The following is a 23,698-nucleotide window of genomic DNA, read 5'->3' on the forward strand; positions in this document are numbered from 1 at the left end:
TACATCTTTTAAACAGCTTGTACACAATTAAGTCCCTAGAAAACCAAACTTTGTGCAGTTCTTCTCCATCTTTCCACTGTGACATCTTTATTTGGAGGTGTTGATGGGTTGGGGGGAGTAGGGAGTTCTACCTGTACGTGTGGTGCCGACAGCGGCGGATGGTTTGACTGCCATGTCGTCCCATCTCAGAGAGGCCCACAGGAGCCTCAGCATCAGGCACACACCAGCCAAAGACTTCACAGTCTGCAGCCGATACCTATAACACAAGGTTCAAGTATTAGTCATGTATATAGTTGCATGTAAACATTTGTCCAAGTAGTCGTTTACAACTTTGGACCTATACCGTACATAACATGACAGACGGCTATACTGAAAGAAACTCCTGGAAAATGGAAATGTCTGTTACGCACATTTTGCTGAAAATTTTCATTTTAAACTGCAATATAAACACTACTGACAGAAAGAACAGTTTTTCTACAGTGATGAGCTGAAGGCGTTCCCCACTGCCCTGGTGTCATGCAGTTCATTATTGCAGAGCAATTGACTGCCAGTGAGACGCAGAAAACACATTGCAGCACGATCATGGAACAGGAAGAGGCAGAATAAAAACAGACTGAAGTTTTTGGTGATGTTGCTGTCCCCTCATGACCATTTCCATGAAAGAACTGACTGGCTGCCATCTTTAATAAATCCTTTTCTAAGATAATTTGAGGGAAAGATACAGTATAATCTCTGACAAAAGAACGTAAAACAACCTCACAAAGTTTAAAGTGTATAATTCATTTAAATTTTATATGATAAACATTTTTTGGTGTAACAGATTGTAGAATTAGAGGACAATCATCCATCAATTAATAATATCTCTTAGAAGAAATATTCCTTCTGTGCATCCTTATGCTGCTCCGACAATGAACTTGGCATTTATTGAAAACATCTTGAACATCTACAATAACATCATCACGTGTGTGTGTGTGTGTGTGTGTGTGTGTGTGTGTGTGTGTGTGTGTGTGTGTGTGTGTGTGTGTGTGTGTGTGTGTGTGTGTGTGTGTGTGTGTGTGTGTGTGTGTGTGCGCGCGTGTGCGTGTGGTTTGGTAGATATTCCATTTCCCATGTGTAAACCACAGACGAGAAATTGCTAGGTTTCAGGGCTGGGTCACTACACAAAATGAACATCCTGACAATTGTCCACTGGATGATTCATGACTGCTTCGTAACTCTGAGGTCTGGTTAAAATAACCTGTGTGACACCAGGCTCAGAGCCGCAACGTTGCTCCGGGCCAAAGCCATAGACAGCGAGGGAGACATAATGAACAACAAATCTCCAGGACATGGGTTTAAAGGTGAATGATGAAAGGACATAGTATCAGCCTGATTTCTGTTGTCTTTTGTAAAAAAAACAATCACAAATGTACATTTATAACTATAGCTTTAAAAAGAAGTGTATGGTTATAAAAACATTTAAATTTAAACATTTAAACTATGTATAATTCTATAAGAGCACAAAGCTACGAAGGTCTTGTTAGTTCCCCCAAAAACCACATGAGGGTGAAGGACGTCAATAAGAAGTTGGGCCAAACTGAAAGTAAAAATATACGGCAAATGTGGATAATGTTGCTCATACTAATACGTACCAGTCGTATGTTTTGATTTACATACACTGTACTGTGACACCGAACACACAAATCATTAATGAATATGTGGCAGAATAAAACTTCTTCAAGACCGGATACACTATCTCTGGCTGTCTGCTCTGCTACAAAATATAAATCAACTTTTAAAAAACATCTGATTAAGTTTTATTTTGAAATATTTGTACCCTGAAGTGGTCTTTTCTAAAATAACAGTTCATACTTTTTAATTAAAACTACATTTCGAATCGTGCCCTTGCAGGGTTTTTAAATTAATATTTATTTGAGAGTCAATAGAGACAAATTCTGACTATATTCTGTTTATTTTATTTTATTTGGTTTTCTGTATTGGAATTTCCTTCTTCATTTAATTCTGACTATTTTAATTCTGCTATTTTATAATATTTTAATTCGGCTATTTTTATAATGGTACTTCAGACTCATTTACAGCAACACTGTGATTATTGTACTGTAAATGCTCTTATTCTGTCTATTCTTGTAGTAATTGTTATGTTTTTGCTGTGAAGCACTTTAGGCTGCAATTCTTGTATGAAAGGTGCTATACAAATAAAGCTTATTATTATTATTAATTTGAAATAAAGTTTTTTGTGTCTAAGTGTAAAATATCTGCAGTGTCAATGTTATGTATTTGTTTCCTCTGGCCTCAAAACTAGAGTCGCTCCCTGACTGCCATAGATTGCTTCACACTGATCACTGAAACAGTTAAGACAGGTCAAATGCAAAGGAGGAACTTCACGATGGAGAAGTTCAACTTAACCAGCGACTTTGGTAGTGAATAGTTATGTGTAGAGCTGTAGAGACTAATCGATTAGTTGTTAACTATTAAATGAAATGTAATATTAAATAAATCTACTTTGATCATCGACTAATTGGTTTGAGGAATTGAAAAAAAAAGAAAAAGATCCGATTTCAGCTTTTTGAATGTGAATATGTTGTGGTTTGTTTGCTCCTCTATGGCATTAAACTGAATATCTTTGAGTTGGGCAAAGACCTTTGGAGAACATCTTCTTTGGCTTTGGGAAACGCTGATTGACATTTTGTAGACCAAACAACTACTGAAAATAATCAACAGATTAATTGCCAATGAAAATATTTGTTAGTTACAGCCCTAATTAGGTGTCAAGTGAGCACAAGGGGGAAACTGGGGGACAGAAAGATTGAAAACTTTCAATAATGCTTGTGGTTTAGGGGTGAGAAGCTTTAAGCATATGAGAAATACGAACAGAGAGAGCGAGCTTACCTCCAGGTGATGCCAAACGAGGGCCTGGGTGAAGGATATGGCCAGATATCCAGTGCTGGCTTGGCATTGTAGCTAAATATGGACACCTCACGGAATCCGCCTCGCCTCGCCAGCACCTTCAAGTTGTCATGGGGCAGCACAAAAATACTCTTGCGGTTGCTCTTGGTGACAAACTTGCGGTAAGAAGGAAGGGCAGTGTCTGAGCGTGTCTTCTTGGTGCGGGAGAACTTGAGGAGGCGGACACAGCCCTTTGTCGATGACGAATCCTCCAGGCTCACAGCAACAGATGACACTGAGGTCTTACCACTGGTGTCAGTTGTTGACTTACTGATAGAGGCTGACAGCGCCGTCTTCTGTTCTTGTGTCACTATTTCACTCTGGCTGTCCTCTGACTGACTGTCGAGCCCGGGGGAACAGATTTTGGTCACAGTTGTTTTGGTCATGGTAGTAAGGGTGGACACTGCGCTGTTTTCTTTTGTCGACGCCACAGGCTTTGTCACCACTGCCATTGCATTCGATGGCACTTTTGCTATCCTCATCTCCGTGGAAACTACTGTTGTGGTGGTTGTGGACTTCGTGGTTATCTGGGTGATGATGGTCTTGAGTGGTTCTGTCGTCCTGCTGTTACTGTTCTCCTCTGCAAAGTCGTCGCTCAGACTCGACTCTTCCGCTGAAGGTATAGGAGATGGCGGCATTCTGATGATCTTGACCACAGGACTGGGTTTGTCCTGCACAGACTGAAATGGTGATGAGCTGATGTGCTGAAGAGTGCTTTGAGCACCGATGTTGTTCTCCAGCCTCATCATCTTCAGTGGAGGTTTGTAGTCCTGGTCTAAAGTCATTGTCTTGCTCTCTACCTCCACCTTAGAAGCTAGGCTTGGCTCCTTGGCCCCAACCTCTGTACAATCATTTAAAGGGGCCAAATCTCCGTTCACTAAAGGCTTTTGCTGTGTGCCGTCCTTCAACGAGACGACCGGCTTTTGTTCTTCAATTTTACCGATGCTATTCACCTTGGGCTGTGGACTGCTGGTTAGCGCACCATTATTTGAGCTCATTACAGAGTTACTCAACATGCTTTCACTCCCCAAGCCATCATTACCATTTACCTGAAGGAGAGGAGAAACTAGCTTGGGAGGGCTATCGCTCTCGGTTTTACCTTGTCCAATGCCTTGTGTATTTTCTCGGTTCTCCTCTGGCCCCATGCCATTTTCCTCTGTACCTGAATGCGCTGAGCTTAAAGTTTCTGGGTTTTGCTGAATACCTTCAGAAGGAGATGTGTTTTGACTGCCTATTTGGTCAAGAACACTTGTAGATGTCCGTAGACAGTCCAATTTTAAGTTGGAAACCTCAGAACCTGTGTTTTCTATATGCGCAGCCTTGGTAACATCTGATGGTGCGCTGGCTGTGTGTCGCTCTAAAGAGCTATGAATTCCCCCTGCTGGTATTTCATGTACATCAGGCAGTGGGACACCCTCTTGCCCCAAACTGTCTGTATTAGTTTCTTTTTGCCCCATAGTCCTTTCCACTAAGTCTGCCTCCAATGCCTTGGGCATGGAGGTGGTTTGGTTTTGTATACCTGTACTGCAACTGTCTTTGGGTGTGGAGTCAGGAACAGGAGAAGGAAGAGGAAGAGAGACAGTCTCATCCGTAGTTTTAGAGAGTTCAGCCTGACTCTCCCCTTCAACCTCTCCCCTTCTAACTTTCTCGGGCCCTGGAGTTTGTGTTGTGGAAGATTTATCCTCCACTTTCACAGCTTTCCCCAGTGCAAGCTGTGTCTGAGCGAGAGTATGAGGCTTGAGTGGTGACCGCGGCCGGACCGGAGTGCTCAGAGCGGGGTTTGAAGTGGATGAAACTGGTGTAGGAGCCTGAGGGTTGGACGCGGACATTTGCGGCCTCTGCTTCTCCTCAATAATGTGCTGCTTCACTCGTCGCTCCAGCAGGCCATCAAGCTTGGAGGTCTTGACCTTCTTGTAGGGAATGCGGGTGAGGAAGCCCTTGCTGACATCCACTACATCGTAGTTAAAGGGCTGTGTAGGTCCCTCTGTAGGCTCCTCCTTCACAGAGGCCTTTTCTTCCTGAATACTAGACCCTGGAGAGAAAAATGTATTCATACTTTAATATACATTGATATACAAATCAATTTCATCACATTCTGTCAATCAAGTTGAAAATCCTTGGGAATGATACACACGATTATAGTAAATGTTGTAATTATAAATGTTGTTTATAAGCCACATGCAATTGAATGCAATGCAATTAGACACAAAGTCGCACTCGTACGTTTCATACTTTGCACATCATCTGATCGAGAGTCTGTGGGGTCCACCTCCATCTTTGCTGGCAATTGATCAGACAGCTCCTCAGACTTTTCCTTTTCTTCCGCCCCTTCTTTCTTTTCCTCTTCCATCCTCTCTTTAGATTCCAAATCTTCAACAGACATCGGATGATCTGTTGCAGGCTTGGAGAGGCAAGAGGGGTCTTGATCTTTTGCCTCACTGCTTAAGACAGCAGCTCCCTGAGCTTCTGGTGCAGATACACTGGGACGCCAACTCAAGTCCAGCAGGGTACATTTCTTGCCAAGTTTAGCATCTTTGGAAAACACAATGACAGTGAGAGTTTATTTTTCAAATTAGTTTGAAGAAACACATCTAGAGCTGCAGATAATTGCTAATAAGATGGCTATTATGGAACACACAACTCAAGAAAATAAGAAAATAAACAAACTTGAAAAGGATTACTATGAAGTCTGCAGCTTTAACAACAGAAATAATGTGTTTTTGACACTGCAGTTAATCTGAACATTCAGTTTGAATAAACAATAATTTAAACTATTTGTGAGGTCTGTGAATTGATCTTTGATCTTAGATTTTACTCAATGACATCTACAGACACATCAAAAGAGAGGCTTAAATCATTGAATGCAACACACACAATGACATCGTTGAGATTACTGAACGAGAGACTAAATCTCAGAGTCAAAAAGACTTTAAATTTGAGAAAACCACATTTTAGGCCCCAAAGTATCCCATTCCAGACCTTCCAGTTCTTTGCGGTAGTTGGCGTTAGTGTTGCCGGGAAGCCTGGGATCAAACCGCTGCACATAAGTCCTACTGATCCAACTCCAGCCCCCATAGCCCGTAACACGATACTCCTCTCCTTTCTGCTTCCACACCTTCAAATAAGACAAGAAAGTAGAGGAGAAATTAGGAAAAGAGGGATACAGAAACAGAAAAAAGGATTAAAGCGTCAAACCGAGAAAAGTGAATTGGAAAAGACAGAAAAAAGGAGTTGTAGCGGGAGAGCACAGATATAAAGAAACCTTAAAAGTTCAGGGGTTATTCACACACTGATCACTAATTGCTGAGGGAAATGACTCAGAACAGAGCTCAACTTGCTGCATCAAAGAGCCCTTGATGGTCACTCACGCACAACATACAGTACACACCAGTGTTTCCCACAGCAATGCCTCAGTTTTCAGACGAGACTGGAATATTATTGCAGTCATCACATAATCAGTATAGTTTCCTGTTGCTTTGGCACAGACAACAGAACTAGAATAGTTAGGATGGCGATATCAGTGGTGCATCTAAAAAGGTGGCTGCGAATGTCGTGGACATCAGCACTGGTGTGGCGCACAAGACTCTGAACATCCAGTGTCAACTTCAATGCCAGAGTGATGGCAGCCATCCTGGACATCCCAGTGTCTGTGTGTCATGAGCTGTTCATGTTACCACATGGCCCAATGCCTAATGGTTAGATTAAATAAATAAAATGTATTTTTGTAATATACAAAGCCAGTTATGTTTATATCTAAATGTGCTCACATGGAAAGAAATCACATAAATAAAAAACTTTCAGTGACCAGTTACGTTTGAATATCACCACGTCAATCTCAACACATCATCAGGTATAGACAAACATCATTATTAGCTAGCTAACGTTCCCTCGGATGCACTTACACAAAATGGATTGGTGATTGGAACGAGAAAGTGATGATGTGGGCGATAACCCTGCACCAGTAAAATCTCCAAAGTGTGTGGTGAGGAAATATGAGATTTATTAGATTTCTAATAACAGTAAATGATGGGTAAATATTTATTTTGGTCAACACATCTGAAAGTGGCCTTCTTTTGTTACTTTATTTTTTATTTAAAAAAAAGTATCAGTAGCTTAAAGTACAAAAGGTTTAAATCCCCTACTGTACAATGCTCATATACACGAGTGGACTTTTGTGTTATAAGTCAGGGCAGAACTCTTTGTGGCCAGTAATAAGTACAAATGCACAGTGATATGCTCAGTATGAATACATGAGTACAAGAGGGTGTTCCTTGTGTGCATGAATGGCAAGAGAATATCTAACTTCTGACATATCAATTCATCTTGTGCCAGGTTTGAAATAATCACTTGAAAAACCAAAAATGTATGCATGCAACCTACCTGGTGTTTAATTGGAAAGGTGTATTTGACCCAGGTGGCCTGTTGCATCGTCTCTTCATCCTCCAGCTTCTTCTCCCTCTTCTTCACTTTCTCCTTCTCCTCACGTTCTATAGACGTCATGCGGTTTAACCTGAAACATATTGTTTTTAAATGTTCATACAATATAGCCTGCTGCTCTTAAATTGAAAATGCTATTGATTCTACTTCTACAAAGACTAGTAACATTGTTTTTTTCATGCAGTGTATGTATGTATATACATTTTATTATTTATATATTAAAAAAAATGTTTAAATGCTGTTGACAGTATTTTCTAATGTATGTAGTGATACAAAGTTATATCCAAAGTTCCCTCTTTAAAAAAACCTTTGACTCTAATATGTCAACAAAATTAAACAATAATTTTTTAACTGGGCTTTATCCGATGCTCAAATAAGCATAAACATACCATTTCAGAAAACAATTGTCCAACAGGGGAAGTTTCATGTCGATATCTAGTCTTGCCTTAGGTGCAAGTAAACAATTGTGTAATACAAATGCTCTCTCTTACTTTGCTCACAGTTCAGTCACACACATTCTGATCCTAACCTTGTGAAATCTTGGACAATCGCTTCTTTAAAGGGGCGTTGTGGTGTTGAAGCAGGAGTAGAGGCAGAGGTGGGTGGCACTGGTAGTGGACTTGCAGTCTAAATATTATGCCTCACAGCAAGGGTGGGCCTTTTGATCTGATCTGGTTATGATTGCCTCTGCCTGCTAAACTGAACACACACACCCTGTGTACATTGTGAATGCTTGCTTGAGTTTTTATCTTTTCTTATGTATTTAAATGTCTTGCATTCAAACTGAATGAATGTGGCTGGATCCTATAACTATAATATTAATGTGTGTTTGAAACATATCAGTGTAAAAGCACATATTTATGAATGTGTACTATGTTTACAATATGTACACGCACACACGCACAGTATTTACACACTATGTGTGTACCTGGTATGGCCCAGTGAGTCCTTCCAGACAGGCAGCATAGCCACAGGTTTGATGGCGCACTCCAGGATGGCCAGAGCCAGCGCAAACTCTCTGGCCTTACTGCACATCTGAACTGCTTTGATCCAATTGGTCCTACAAAACAAGAAAAGAAGCATTAAACATTTTGAAACTTCTCTCTTTACTTTAGGCACTTTCACTTTTAGGCTACATTTAGTTTGAAGTTCTTGTCAAAAGGAAGAAGTGCATTCACTCTGGCATTTCTTTCATATCTACATCTTAAAATCACTGAAATGACTGACATCTAATGATGCACCAATTTATCATATGCTCAGCTCTGTGTCTCACATCTTAGATGAGAAGTAGAAATAGACTGAGCTGCAACAAGGCAGAGATGCTCACGGTATCTTTAGTAGTTAGTATATGCATACGTAGTTGCATAGCAGGCTAAAACGGACAAAGATAGCGTAATGAAGAGCTGAATGACAACCTAAAGCACTAAAACCTTTATCCACTGAATATTTAGTGTGGTTATAAAACGCATAGCAAGCTACACACGTATCAGAATTGTGATATAACATTTCCACATGTACAGAGCCTGACTTTGTACCTGTGTGAAGCCCAGTTAGGGTGCATGAACGGAGCTGGAACGTTGTTCTCCAGCTGGATGATGGTGAGTCTCAGTGTGGAGATGGTCAGAACCTTAGAGCCATGAATAGACCCATTCCACTTAAACTCTCCGGCTGGTGTCATGCAGAACTTGTGGGAGAGATGCCGCCTCTTGTCGTGGTCCTGATGAAAAGACGAATAACGTATTAGTTAGGGATGAAGTTTAGGCACGTGAGAGACCGGGGACTTTTAACTGTCAACTTCATATCATCTTTGACTGTACGGAAGTACAAGTCGTTGTGATACTTGCCTCTCTGTGCTGGTGCTTGTTGAGGGCCACAGTATTGGAACTGTATTGATTATGATAGACGCGGTATTTTCCCTCCTGGCCAAGCTTGAAGTATTGGATGAGTGTCCCCTTCATCACTATCTCCTTCCCTCGCATGCTGACACGGGTGACATCACCTTGTGCATTTACTACTAGTACCTGTAGAGGTAGGGGAGGGGGGGGGGGGGGAGAGTCATTTAGATTTTTTAAAGACTCCCTTATGACAATGAAGCTCATATTCCTATCTACTTATAATACAATTTACAACTTGTTGCAACCAGCTCTGAATAAAAAAAACATCCTCATTACAGACACCAATGAGCCTCGAAATGAGCTATGGTTTTCCCACTCTTGCATATCCGTTTCCTACTACTAAATTATGTTTTACTAGGCGAAAAGTTAGTCAGGGACAATGTTAAATATGCCAAAGATAGTCAGGTAAATCTCTAATTCTCATACCCCAAGGTTATTAACCTCATCTTCAGACATACATTGGCCTGGTCTGTGCACCTGTGTTTTAGACACTTTTTCATTTATTGTCTGAAAGAGCGAAATTATTATAAACCTTGGTTCTTCTCACCTCTTTGCCCTCCTTGAAGACCTTGTTGGCTCCGTGAACAGCAGCAGCCACCTGTTGGCTCTTCATCTGGCTAAGCTTGCTGTCTGGGTTCCTCAGCCGGGTCACCATGCGAGTGGCTGCAGACTTTTTACCTCCGGGACCCATTTCACCGCAGTCTTTACTCTCCCCTGGAAACCCAACGCAAGGTTCAGTCCCCGATAGAAGAAGCGAAATCTTACACAGTCGTAAACTCCATTTGATGTGCAATGATCACTGAAGACAATAATCCCCTTGAAATGAATAATAGTCGTAATACTGCTTTTCTCGTAGAGAGAAAACTACTATGTAAAATGTTCTGCTTCATGGCCCATTAACTGGGATGTACAATGTGTAGATGACTAGTATGATACAGAGGACAGTTATTTTTCTGGCGTCCCTTTTGGCTTACAAAGTTAGTTTTATATGACCTTTATTTATTTTTGTTTTCAACAGTGTTCTAGAAATGAGAAAACAAACAAAAAGTTATTTATATTTTGTCAGACCTATGTCATCAAGGCTGGCCAGGGATGACTGGGAGGACTTGTCAGCCAGGTCTGGTGGTTCCGGACCTCTGGGAGGGACCCCAGCACCCAAACCTCCGTTACTGTTCTCCTCGCTGGTCTGGGACGGCTGGCTCAGGCTGGGGATGCCATCTCCGCTGACAGGGACAGCATCTGATGGTGGGTTTTCTGCTCACAGACAGAAAATCACAAAGAGGATTGACCGTTACAAGCTTGTCTAGATTGTGTTGTCCTTGCTGTCGTCAGTCATCATTTGAGACATCTTTCAGGGTTAGTGTAAGATGTTCCAGCAAGGTGCAGGTGTTAGCCCGGGCTGAAATAAGTTAACTAGAACAACAAACACAAATTGATGCATCAAAGCTGTCAACACTGATCAACAGATATGAAGTTCTGCACAATTAGTAGCTCAGCTTTAATTTAGACTGAAACTTTCTTGTGATAGTTTGTAAATAATTAAGGCTGTGGCTCCCTCTACTGAAAAGTCATGCGTAATGCATGCACCAAAGGAGGGATTTGGTCACTTTAAAGCAATGGGCGACCAGTCCAGGCAAGGCCACATGACTACACATCAATGCATGGTGAAGCTCTGTAATTATTGAGGATGTATATGTGCACATCATCACTGAACAGTTTAACAAAAGGCATTGCATAAAAAAAGAAAGCTATCCAATCAGAGGTTCTGATTACAAGCAAGCATCAGAAGAAAAGCTTTTTATAAGAATGATTGTGCCAGGCAAAGTAAAAGCTGTCCCCAAAAGGACTGAGGCTTGGTTCTCGTCATGCTAAGTGCAGTGACAATGCCATCTGATTGAAAATCAAATCGATCAGCTTCTCAGCTCTGGCGAAAAGAGAGCATGAGGAATTAACAGTTCAAGGAGAAAATTGCTGAGTGTTCCCAGGCTGAAGACAGGTTTAAAGAAATAAAAATTGGACAATTGAACACAAAAGCCAGCAGATCGATTGAGAGCAACATGCGAAGAGGAACTCCAAAGCACTGGGTGTATAAGACAAGTCACTGGTATTAGATTCAGCACACAATGCTGTGAAGTTGCAGACTGTGGCAGTAAAGCAGCTCCCCAAATAGAGCGTAATGAGGTTAACTTCCCCCTGAAATGTCCTTGTATACCTTTGGTGTTGTTAGAGACCTCTATATGGGAACGTCCCTCTATCAGAGCCTCTACGGTGGAGGCCGGGGGCTTTGGAGCCTCCGAGGCCAGGCTATAGCTCATGGTGGTGAGGATGGTTTGTGTTGGGGCAGAGGTTGATGGAAGTATAGGTCCGTCTGAGATGCTACTGCCACTACTGCCACCTTGGCCAGTAGGTGGAGCTTCAACAACTACAGATGAACATCAGCAATGTTGTAAATAGTTTTATATTTTGTCTTATATTGCATACATAACATGGAGACAATGGAGAGAAGCAGTAATGGTCAGGGCTGACAGATATGCTCAAATTATAACATCATTCATAATCAACTGGAGAAAAGAAAATAGTCTAAATTTGGACATTGTTTGCAAAGCTGCATATTTTATTGGAACATATTTAGACATTTGTATCCGTTACGCTCTCGAGGCCAATCAGCTTATCAAAAACGTTAAGTGTTTTGCTGCCTATGCAATAAATGTCTTATTATTCTGTATAAGTGCCTCTTTGTTGCACTGGATCATATGTAACCAGCAAGAACACAGATGTAAATATGTGCTTTGTGATTGGCAAACTTATGGCTTGAGACTTTGAAGAGCACAGCATTACAAATTGGTGTAGGAGCCAAAATAACAACAGAATTGATTCTTAAATCAATAACTAATTACACCATTCTGATTGTCCTTTTCTCCAAGGCTAAAAAGCAGAATAGAGTGGCGGCGCTGAGACCCAGAGAAACAGCTTTTCAGTATTGAACCTTGTTATGCTACGATTATCATTACTCAGCTTGTGCTACATATTTAAAATCATGTTTTTCAGAATACCTTGTGAAATTCAAACATCATAATTACCTTCACCATCCTTTTTCTCTTCCTTGGCCACTTCTTTTGTGTCCTCCTCTTGTGTCAGATATTTGACCTTGCCCTCCTGTTGCACTTCGTCCATCAACGTGGTCTCTTCATCTTCCTTCTTCACATCTACCTCCATCTTCTCCTTCTCCAGCCGCTCTTTCTGGGCCTCCTCGGCAGCCCGTCTCTTCACCTCCTCCAGCTCCTCCTCCTTCTTAACCCGCAACCGCTCCAGGATCTCCTCTGGATGAAAGAAGAAGATGTAAACAAAAGACAATAGTTTTAAGACAAAAGAAATGAAAGTCTGGGACAATAAATAGCGTGTGATTGTCGTGAAATCACAATCAGGGATGTGATCAACAACACAATTTGTGAGTTGTACTGTGCGTCTAAAAAGGCATCATTTTAGAATACTGAGAACACCCTTAATAAAACTTAGTGCACACAACCTAGAGAAAATATAATGAATACAAGTTGTTATTCAACAGTAATAAATAAATCACAAAATGAACATTAAAAGCCAGAACATTTTGTATTAAGCAGATTGTAGTTGTGGAGGGAAATTCTTCAGTCTTCAGGTAAAGATGCCTTGGAAGGCCAACAGACAAGGAGGGTGTGTTTTTGGATTTTATGACATGCTTAGATTTAATACTTAATCCCAAAACTAGTAAAAGACACAGAATTCATCTCCAATGGACCTCCTTGTTTAGACTTCACAAATAGTATCAACAGTCTGTGTAAAAGGATTTATATTACATGATTTGCATGTAAAACAGTGTACATGCTTGTAGAGGTTTACATCCTAACCTGCTGTACAACACCACAATAGTTAGATTCTCGCATGTGGTCAGAGAGCGGCTGTGTTTTAAATGGATTACTACAGTGTTAATATGTGTAGCAGCAGTGATCACCTATTACTTATTGTCACATATTGAGACATACGCACGTTGAGTCATCGATACAAAGTGGAAGACTGTAAAGTCCTTTACCAGAGTATGACTCATCGGTAGCACCACCATAACAGATTTAATATAAGCTGAGCAATATAAAGCCTCCATCTGCACTGTGCAGGACAGCATAAAGAAGCCAGAAAAAATGTATGATAAACAGAAAAATCTGAAACGCCAATTGACTGATTTGTATTTTATGACTGAAGCAGTTAATATTGTGTGCATCTGCGTGTTACAACAGCTTTAATGGAAACTTCCGAGGTAAAGTTGTTTTTGTTTAATACACGTCTCGTTATGAGTGCACTTAGTCTGCCTCATCCAAATAGGAACTCTTGCATCGAGCAGAACAAAACGTACAGATGGAAATGTTGAGGCTTTTCTTTTATTCGCGCACAAAACAGGAAACGCATGATTGTTTGCTAAATTTCCTCTTTGTTTTATCAACGCCTGTTTACAGATGAAGAGGCAGGGCTGACACATTCATCTCCTAACTAGATGTAACACCTGCACAGAGAAGAACAACAACATTAGATGACATACTGTATCTCCAGTTACACTTGTCACCAAGTTGGATGAAATATCTCACATTTTATATTTGACTGTCATAAAGAGACTATGTAAAAACTAACTTTTTTACATTTCAGGATTTCAACGCAGTTTTATGGATTAGTTGTAAAAACAGCTGCCAAATATACTAACCACAGGACATTAAGTGTTTTATTCAATCACTTTTTTGTTTGGTTCTTCTAACTGCTGAGCATCACTTGTGTATCTTCAGAATCACGTATTACAATCCAGGTCATCTTTACACTTTTAAAATGTTGCTGCGCCAGCTGTTACTCTGCAAGAGCCACACAAAAAAAACACACACACACACACACACACACACACACACACACACACACACACACACACACACACACACACACACACACACACACACACACACACACACACACACACACACACACACACACACACACATGCTGTGAAAGCACAGGGGAGGAAGCTGCTGCTTCCAGTTTGAAAAAGTTTAACAAAAGCTGTATTCATTCATTCAAGTGGCATACAGTCTTCATATACCTTTATTATCTACCTCCTGGGGGTAAAAAGGTTGGCTGTCAGCGAGAATCTTTAACTTATCAGTGCTCAGCCGATGCTGTTGCATCAAAAGTTAACATCACATACAGCAGCACCGTTTGAAGTATAGCGCTGTGCTACAACGCTTAGCAGACTGAATGCTATAAACACGATATGCTCACAGACGGAAAATAATGGATGAGGGTCTGAAGGGAAGCTGTTGGGTACTGGCCAAACTGGGACCAGAGTAAGGTTACATAATAGCTGGGTTGATTCCTATGGCCAGGCCATCTATGACTGGATGGCATTCATGAGAAATGGGGGGAAAACAGGCAGAGGAGTGGAAAGACGGAGGCAAAAAGGGAAGAAGAAATACTTTGGGTTTAAGGAGATCCTTCTTCCACTGATTCAATAATCAAACTCGGCAACAGAAAGCATCTCAGATTTCCTGAGAATGTTTTTTTTTATTATAAATATGAAGAACTCTTTACCATTGGCCGCAGTGAGGAAACACTTGTTGCTGCCACGGGCCTTGTTGGTTAGGTCCTCTGTGATGTCCATATGAGCGTGCACCTCATCCCTTATCTCTTCAAGTGCTGCATTCAGGTCGGCCTCCCAGTACTCCTTATCCAAACAATCTATGAGCTCAGCTAGCTGGACCTGGGAAGAGCAGAGTTAGGGGATAGTTTAATAAGTGAAATACAAGATTGGCTCAATGCTATGACAGCTGCCCTGCCAGAAAACAGAATGTTTGGATGCATTTTGATAATTAAAACAAAAAAGGAAGAAATTAAGAAGAGTAATTGTGTGAATAAGCATGCACCCCCAGTAAGAGAAATGATGAGTTGCATTTACCTTGGTGCTGTAGTACCAGATGGCTTTGTCCTCCTGCTCGCCATCCTCCTCACTGTAGGATTAGATTAAAATTAGGAGACAACAGTGAGGGGTAGGACAAAGAGGAAAAAGAAGACGATAAAACCAGAAGATATATGCTCTACATACGCTTGCTTTCCAGTAATATAATTTGTGCTTCGCTGCGGAGTCAAAATGTTTTGACACCAAGAAGCATTTATTCACTTATGCATATAGTGCATCTACCGCTGTGTGTGCAGACAGTTTATGATGCATTTACATGGGGTCGTGAACACCAGCCTGATTATTATAGGGTGGGGGGGGGGGGGGGGGGTGACTATATAGACTAGACTAGATATCCTTTTTGATTTTGGATATTGTAATATGGCATAAATGCTGTCTTTCCATGGTTTCCAAGTGATGCAATTTTCTGAATTTACCTAGCTGTTCTATAATTTGCCTTTACTCGCTTAGTCAATATATCCACATCGTTAACGGTTATTCATCAAAAAATATCAGTGTAAATATTTTTTGAAAGCACCAAAAGCCATACAATCATACATATCGATATTTGAGGCATTTGGTCAAAAATATTGTGATATTAGAATATTCCATCTCGCCCAGCCCTAGACTGCAGATAAGCTAAATCATAACATTTACATTTGATTGATGTCAATTTATGCGCATTGTCCCCGACACATAAACACATAAAGATGCATAAGCTATACAGTAATCAGGAGGTAACCATGAATGTGTAATGCCAGCCATTACTCTTTGAAGCGTATCATTTTGTCTGGCAGATCTATCCATTATAAACACTGCTGCTTGATTATTAATAACATAGTGGACTTTAGACAGTCCTATATTCATCTCTCTGGTCGTGATACAATGCTGTCATATTCATGTCATACACAATGCACTACAGGTGTAACAACCTGAGCAAAACATGCAAGGTGTCGTTGGAAAACTGAGAACAATAATTCCATTGAAGAAATTAAATTGTCTATCAGACTGTGACTTCAAGTGTTCCTCATCTCTCCTTTGGAGACACCGGGAAGCCTTTTTTATTACATCTTCCTGGATTCATCCTTTTTTAAAACATTTGACCACACCATCATTTCTGTCACATTGATGTTGTATTTGTACTATGTTGTTTATCCTGTACATACGACATCTATTGCACGTCTGTCCGTCCTGGGAGAGGGATCCCTCCTCAGTTGCTCTCCCTGAGGTTTCTTCCATTTTTCCCCCTTTAATTATGGGGTTTCATTTAGGAAGTTTATCCTTGTGTGATGCGAGGGTCTAAGGACAGAGGGTGTCGTAATCCTGTACAGTCTGTAAAGCACACTGAGACAAATGTATAATTTGTGATATTGGGCTATATAAATACATTTGATTTGATCTCGCTTTGACAGACTCACTTGTCAGTATGGAAAATGACAAGGAGGCATATTTTATGTAATGGACAAAAGAATGCAAATACTATATATATATAGTTTTCTGCAAGTGTAGAACATTTGTTTAAGAGCTACAACATACGTGTACAGGTCACAGGGGTGGCTTGAGTCTCACAGGTCTCTTGGTATCCATTTCTACTTTAAAATGTAGATAGTGTTTCCCAAACACCACTTCAGAGCCAGTGCACATGCTTGGCTCTCCACGGTACGAGTATCAGTTGATTTTAAAAGTTATTTGTTGTGTTTGACTGTCTGCACAAAGTGTTTGATATTGAATTTAGCTGACGCTTTTGTCCAAAGCGACTTACAATAAGTGCAAACAATCATGAAGATACAGCTCCGAACAATAAGAATCTTGCAAGTACATTAGCTTCAAATATGTGAAATCATTGTGCAGAAAAATAGCTTTAAATCAGCCAACCCAATGCAAATTAAATTTACAGAAACGATAGAATAAAAACTCAACCATTAGCTTCAAATAAGCCAACCAATTTAAGAGCTACATACCGAAATAAGAATTTAAAATGTATTATTGGGAAAGGTGATGGCGAAACAGGTGGGTTTTCAGTCATACAATCACAATAAAATCCCACGAATGATAAACAATAATACTCAAGTATAGCCTGGCCCTACTTTATACTATTCTAAATGATTAAAGCACTGACACGCATTTCTATAATCTGTGAAAAGATCAGCTCTCCCCGAGTTTCCCATGAAAATGCGTGTACCTGTAGGGTAACGGTGAACCTTACTGATTAGTAGGAAGCATAAGCTTCTCCAAGCCCCAACACAATATGAAATATTGACTAGGACATTTTTAAGAGTTAGTTTATGTAGCAGCAGCTACATAGTGGAATATTTGAGAGCTTTTTGCTCAGCACGGTGCTGAGGCACTGTGGAACCTGAGGCTGTGTAACAGTCGTGTCTATTCAGCACTTCACTAGAGGCACATGTGCAAGCACACACATGGACACACACACACCTCACTTCTGTGCGAATCATTCATTGCACGTACATCCAGTCACACAAACATCCTCTGTGCACACTACTTATATGCACAAACACACACAGCCTCTGAAGGGAGAGTGGCGATCAGTAACGCAGCACCTGCTGGGGGCCAATTTGGAGAGCGGGACGAAGCAGAAAGAGAAGAGAGGGAGTGAAATGCAGCGATGACAAACCTCAGGCCACCTACCCTTCTAAATCTTACATTGTTCAGGTGATCCATGCTCTTTTGTAGTTTATGTAGCCAGCCTTCTGCTGCTGCTGACCCAGCACACACACACACAAACACCATCTGTGACTGCTCAATATCAAGATAATTTGCTAACATATAGGACCGGTACGGCTGATGATCAGGTTATGTAAAATCCTATGGACGCATTATTCTATTTATTAAACAGCAGGTCCAACCTCCATGCAGATCTGCATTCACATGTGAGGCCCTAATCTTTAGCTGTGCTTAACTTTGCAGCGAAGCGCTGAATACTTTTTGTCACTGGGATTAAAAGTACAGCAGTGACAAGATGTGTTTCTCCAAACATTCCTGCAGCCACATCATGGTACACGCCTTATGGTTACTCAGGCTTTAGACCTGTAGTAGTGTATAACATGTTCTGCAACTCGATTCTTATTTTTTAAAGATTTATGGTACGCATGTTTGACTTTTTAAGTAAGTACTCACCTATGATTTTCAAAATGAAATAGCCAATTTGAATGGGTCAATGCAGGTCACTGATGACCTGGGTTGAGCTCAGGTTGAACACAACTTTTGAAGACCAGACAATGTAATTTACAGTTATGAACAATTCAGAGGTTAAGCAATAATGTGTAGGATCTATAGATGCAAATTGCAAACATGAATCTTTATGATGCTCAGGGATTAACCTGTGACAACAGTTCAAATAAGGGTTGAACACATGCTCAGTAAGGTGTGGGTTTCCTACATTAACAATCTTTAGATAAGTATCTGGGACGAAGTAAACTGACACAATACTGTGGTGCATCAGCTGCCACAGTAAGTTGCAGTACCGGATTGTTCAGGAAGGAAATTACAGGCTTACTGTCTAAATCTCTCTTCTTTATGGTGTTATTTATAATTGCACATGCAGATGGTTTGTGACATTCACGAACACTTTCTATGACACCAAATGATGTGCCAATTTTGGGGATCTGCTTTAGAGCGGATTAAACTGCTTTAACAAACACTTATTACTCTTGCAGCCAAATACTCCTTCTTATCTTCGACAACATAAAATCATGGAAATTCGGACACGTGTCCGAGTTGGTTGTGCGTTGGTAGTGTACTGTAATTAAGCTACTATTTTGGCGAAAAGACCCATAAAAATAAAAAGTAATCCGAGAGATGATAATGGTTGAATAAACATCCGATCAACAAGTTTTACACAGTCAGTCCTCACTAATTGTTTCGGTAAAGTCTTCATATTTCAGGTAATTTGACAAATAACTTTGTTGTTAAAATTTTTAAAAATGGCATATTATAGATATTTGAGACGGTCATAATATTAAGTCGCTCACACAGACACCTCCACTGTTGAATTCTATGCAATAATAAAAAAAAAGGCATAGAAATGAAACATGGTAAACTTACACGACAATGCGGCGGTTAAGGAACCAGTATTTGCGGTTGTGTCGATCATAGCCAACTGGCAGTTGTCGAATAAATGGTTTGCTCCTCTGCACTTCTGGGATGCAGTCTGACACACCGGGTACCTTGTGTGCCACACACACCTCACACTGCCACTCGTCCTCCGGCACTTCCTGCAAAGGCGGCTTCACACACTCCAGATGGTAAACGGCTGAACATGTCTCACAGCACAGCAGGTCACCAAGGCGATGGCATACTCGGCAGTGGTCGTCGTAAGCAACCACACCTTCCGACATTAGCTCCTCCCGGGCAATGTTGGTAGCCAGGAACTGGTCCACCAAAAACTGGAGAACTTTGACTTTGCTGTCCAACGGTTCATACGGGTAATCCTCACACTCCTGGAAAGGCAGAATGTGCCGGTACTCCGGGTCGCTCTCACAGTATGCCCGCACCACCTCCGGCCAGGTCATACCATCCACAAAATACAGAGTGGAGTTGACAGAGTCCTTCACGTCAGTGGGACCAAATGTGGTATTTGAAGTGTCCTCCTCTCTGAGAATAGCTTTGAGCAGGGAGACGTGGGTCTCTGCCAGCAGTGTGCACTGCTCCTGGCTGGCCATCACTGCACAGAAATCCTCAAAGCGGAACGGAGAGAGACGCAGCACCGAGCCAAAGTTGCGGAGGACTTCGTAGACGGCAGACACATTGAGGAGCTGTGAGGTAGGAACCTGGAGGTCCTCAGAGGACTTGGGAAGCTCCAGGGAAGGAATGTCCTTTGCCTCAAGGATGGGAGACTGCGGTCGCAAAGCCCGACTCCTTCTCCGACCTGCAACAAGTGAAAAGTAGAAGGAGGAAATGTTTTTAGGAAAAAAACAAAATGTTCAAACATTGTAAGTCTGTGGTATACAGTGCACCTGATAAAAACGCACAAAGGACTAGCTACTATATCTCTTATGTTTGCTATTAATCCATGCACCGTAACGCCCGAACTTATTATCATCCTTGATGCCTCGTCAGACTGCACTCTGTGACTGACTTTGCACTCGTACAGGATGATACCAATCACAAGCAAGTGCTAATATGAATGCGTTGATTTCTTTTACAGCGTTTACAGAAGAAGTCACATATGAAAAAGGTAGACAAGCGCATTCATGTCCCAAGACAATAAGCTAAATGGTCCCACCTGATCTATAAGCCTCACTTTTGTGCTACTGTGTAATTAATGCAGATGGTGCAGCTTATTGACTGTACCTGCATATTCCCTCTGTTGTCTGTGTACATTATCCATTTCTGAACACAGTAATGTGGAAAAGGAGAAGAAGCTGCTTACATTTGTATCCGAGACAGCTTGGCGTTGTTATAACTTTCTTTAAAATCACTGTACGATTAGTTGAATGTTACTATTCACTCATCATAAAATATCTATACCCTTATAGAAGTTTGGTGTGCTCTTCTAGTCTTCTCATGTGCTTGTCTCAACTTCAAAGATACTGCAATAATATTGTAGTGTGTATGTTGCTGCATTAACTTTTCATAAAGGAGGCCAAATCAACAAATCCAATAAAGTTACACCAATACAATAAACTGGAACATGATAGCGGATAAGGAGAAATATTTGTATTAAGTCTTGTATACTTCTGTAGTTTATCATTGCTTTGTAAACAGAGACAGTTATGAGACTACAGAGGCAGAACTGGCTACTTCACGAATGGTGACAGTGGTTTGGTATAAATGGGTCAGACCAGGGGTTGAACGCCACTGGTTCATTATTCAGCATCAAACACAGGGATTGTGTCTATATGTGTACAATGTGTTTGAAAACAGCATTGATATGAGTGTCTGTATGTCTATGGCAATGAGTGCACCATAATGCCTAGAGACCATTGGTCTTACGATAGACCCCTCTCACACGGCTGCACAATGCTACATGTTCACACGTCTTTATAAATGGTCATTGGAAGTTGAGAGGCATGTGAGTAATCCCTGAACTACTTAAATGGCATCTAAGCCTGATCAGAGTGTAGTGAAGTGTGATAGGGTGAGAATATCAAGAAGTACAATCTACACTCAAATGTTTCTTTCCAAAAAACATTAAAAGAAAAGTGTATTCCAACAAGAAGTGAAAAAGTATGACGCTCCAGAGACAGAAAAGGGACAATATGTTTAGTTGAATGGATATGGAAATTAACTATTTTCGTTGTATTCCTATGTATAAGTACTTCCAGTGGCTGGCACACTGCTTTTAGTGCATTGCTTTACACAACATATGATGTCAATTGATCTTTGCATACACCACTTTATGAACAGGACTGTCCATCAGTGGGACATGATGACTCTAATTTGCTCACCTGATCAACACTTGGTGGTTACCATGGTAACGAGGCACGACGTAATATTGTAACGAGTTGTTTGCAACAAGTGAAAGAAAAGGCGCCGCTCTTCAAAACAAAGGCCTGTCAAACTCACTTAGCAGCATTAGGCCACTAAAATGTGTCTTCCGAAAAAGAGTAGACATGGTACACATGTCTAATGATTGTGCATAAATAAAGTACAATTAAAAACTTTACTATATATATATATATATATATATATATATATATATATAACAGGTATTACTTTCACTTTAGACTACAGCCTTAGAAGGACAACTACGATCTGTCAATCCGAGGCTAATGGGACACAATGTTTACAAACTACGTATTTTGATGGAGCATAGTCTCCATAGTAGAAACTGCACGTACTGTACTGTGCCTACATAAAGTAGAAATGTTACATGACATACATGTAAAGTGATATATACACAGCCCATACATCACATTTCTCCGCGTGTTTGAAAACACGTACAGTACAGCGCGCATGATAAAAGTCCGGTAAAAGAAAGCAGGAATAAATGATTCATTATAAAATGACAACAGAAATGTGCTGATCCCGACAAAAAAATCAAAAACACGAGAGCCGGTTGAAGCGTGGAGCAGATCTGCAAACCAGTGGCAAGCAGCGCACACGGTAAACAAAGGCCTGTTTCTGAGTGCAAGCTCCATTTTGAACAATGCGGCTTGGTTTCTGTACTGAGCTAAACTATAATAAAATGCACACACTAAGTTATGCAAACCTGCCTCGTTAAAGTGCGTGCACTTGCAAACGAACGTACCTGGGGTGCTACCGAGCGTGCTGTGGCTCCTAAAACTACTCTCGGTACAGTAGCTGGCGGCATCATCATCCTCTGGTAGTTCCTCCAGATAGTCAGAGTCGTTTCTCAAGGCCTCCTCTTCTTCAAGATCCGACGAAGGGTTGTCGTTCAGGAGTTCATCGTCGTCTGATCTGTAGCTTATATTATCATCCTCCTCGTCGCTGTTGTCGTCGTAGACCACCTTGGTTTGAGGCCGCCTCCCTCCGCCTCTACTGCCGCGGCCGCCTCTCGAGCCCCTGCCTCTCCCTCTGCTTCCTCTGCCCCGCGATGCCGCGGCCACCGCCGTGGTGGAGCCTCCAACTTTCTTGCGGCCCCGGGACGAATGAAAGTTCTCTCGGCCAGAGATTTCTGTATCCACCTCCACAGAGCCAGTGCCGAAAACGCTGCCACTTCCTCCCCGTGCCCGACCGCGTCCCCTGCCTCTTCCCCGTCCACGCATCCCTCTATTCCTGCTGCCCCGAGAGCCGCGGACTGGCCCGGGTGAACCTTCCCGCATCAAGGCTGCTTGTTTGGGCGGCCTTCCTCTTCTCCCCCTCATTGTGGGAGAGAGTCTCTGCTGTTCCGCTTCAATCTCGCTGCTCGAACGAGCCACACACGCCAGAGAAAAGCGGGCGGGAAAGAAACCAACGGACCTGGTGACGGTTCCCGATAAGTCTCCACCAAGCCCCGGTCTCAATTTAAGGGTGGAAAGCTCAAACTGAATGGCCGGTGTCCCGCTCTGGGTCGCCTGCAGACGCCATTTTTCTTCTCAGCTCTCCCTCCGTTGAAAACACAGCAGGCCTCAGAGCTGCGTCAAGTTAACCGTGGATACCATTGGTTGTACCGGAAGTATTTCAAAGTAAAAGCAAAGCGAATATAAAAATACAAATAATGATTAAATAGCGCGGTGTACAGAACATACCATTAATATCAACCCAGGTTATATTTACTATTCGTTTCCAATGCATCTGTTTATATAATCAAAATATAAATTAAAACCCTTTCGTTTTAACGACTTCACTGTAACATATCGGAAAGTGCAGTTTTTATCTTCTAACTTGACACTAAAGGGCCCGAGTGGATGCGAGATCACATGACTCACTATTCTACAATACACTCAATTGCCGTGCTAGTTCATAAAATTAGTTATCCCTGCAAACGTTTTCCGCCAATAGTACTTTAAAGGCGCTGACTGGTTCTGCAGGGTTGTTTTAGTAACAGGTGGGT

The 23,698-nt window shown here is 41.4% G+C and overlaps 1 protein-coding gene across 1 annotated transcript in view; it reads right to left on the reverse strand.

The window, feature by feature from the left end:
- Nucleotides 1-23,698, reverse strand: part of LOC115011930 (nucleosome-remodeling factor subunit BPTF-like) — a 51,511-nt gene that overhangs the window by 26,936 nt on the left and 877 nt on the right. The window contains 16 exon segments of the mRNA XM_029437221.1: nucleotides 132-256; nucleotides 2,890-4,978; nucleotides 5,179-5,478; nucleotides 5,926-6,061; nucleotides 7,327-7,456; nucleotides 8,312-8,443; nucleotides 8,919-9,100; nucleotides 9,228-9,404; nucleotides 9,826-9,992; nucleotides 10,347-10,532; nucleotides 11,491-11,700; nucleotides 12,359-12,598; nucleotides 14,877-15,045; nucleotides 15,241-15,292; nucleotides 19,306-20,128; nucleotides 22,454-23,279. Of these exon segments, the coding sequence (XP_029293081.1) occupies nucleotides 132-256; nucleotides 2,890-4,978; nucleotides 5,179-5,478; nucleotides 5,926-6,061; nucleotides 7,327-7,456; nucleotides 8,312-8,443; nucleotides 8,919-9,100; nucleotides 9,228-9,404; nucleotides 9,826-9,992; nucleotides 10,347-10,532; nucleotides 11,491-11,700; nucleotides 12,359-12,598; nucleotides 14,877-15,045; nucleotides 15,241-15,292; nucleotides 19,306-20,128; nucleotides 22,454-23,030 (5,695 nt within the window). The 5' untranslated portion in view covers nucleotides 23,031-23,279.

This window comes from Cottoperca gobio, chromosome 1 (assembly GCF_900634415.1).
Source record: "Cottoperca gobio chromosome 1, fCotGob3.1, whole genome shotgun sequence".
NCBI classification, from domain to species: domain Eukaryota; kingdom Metazoa; phylum Chordata; class Actinopteri; order Perciformes; family Bovichtidae; genus Cottoperca; species Cottoperca gobio.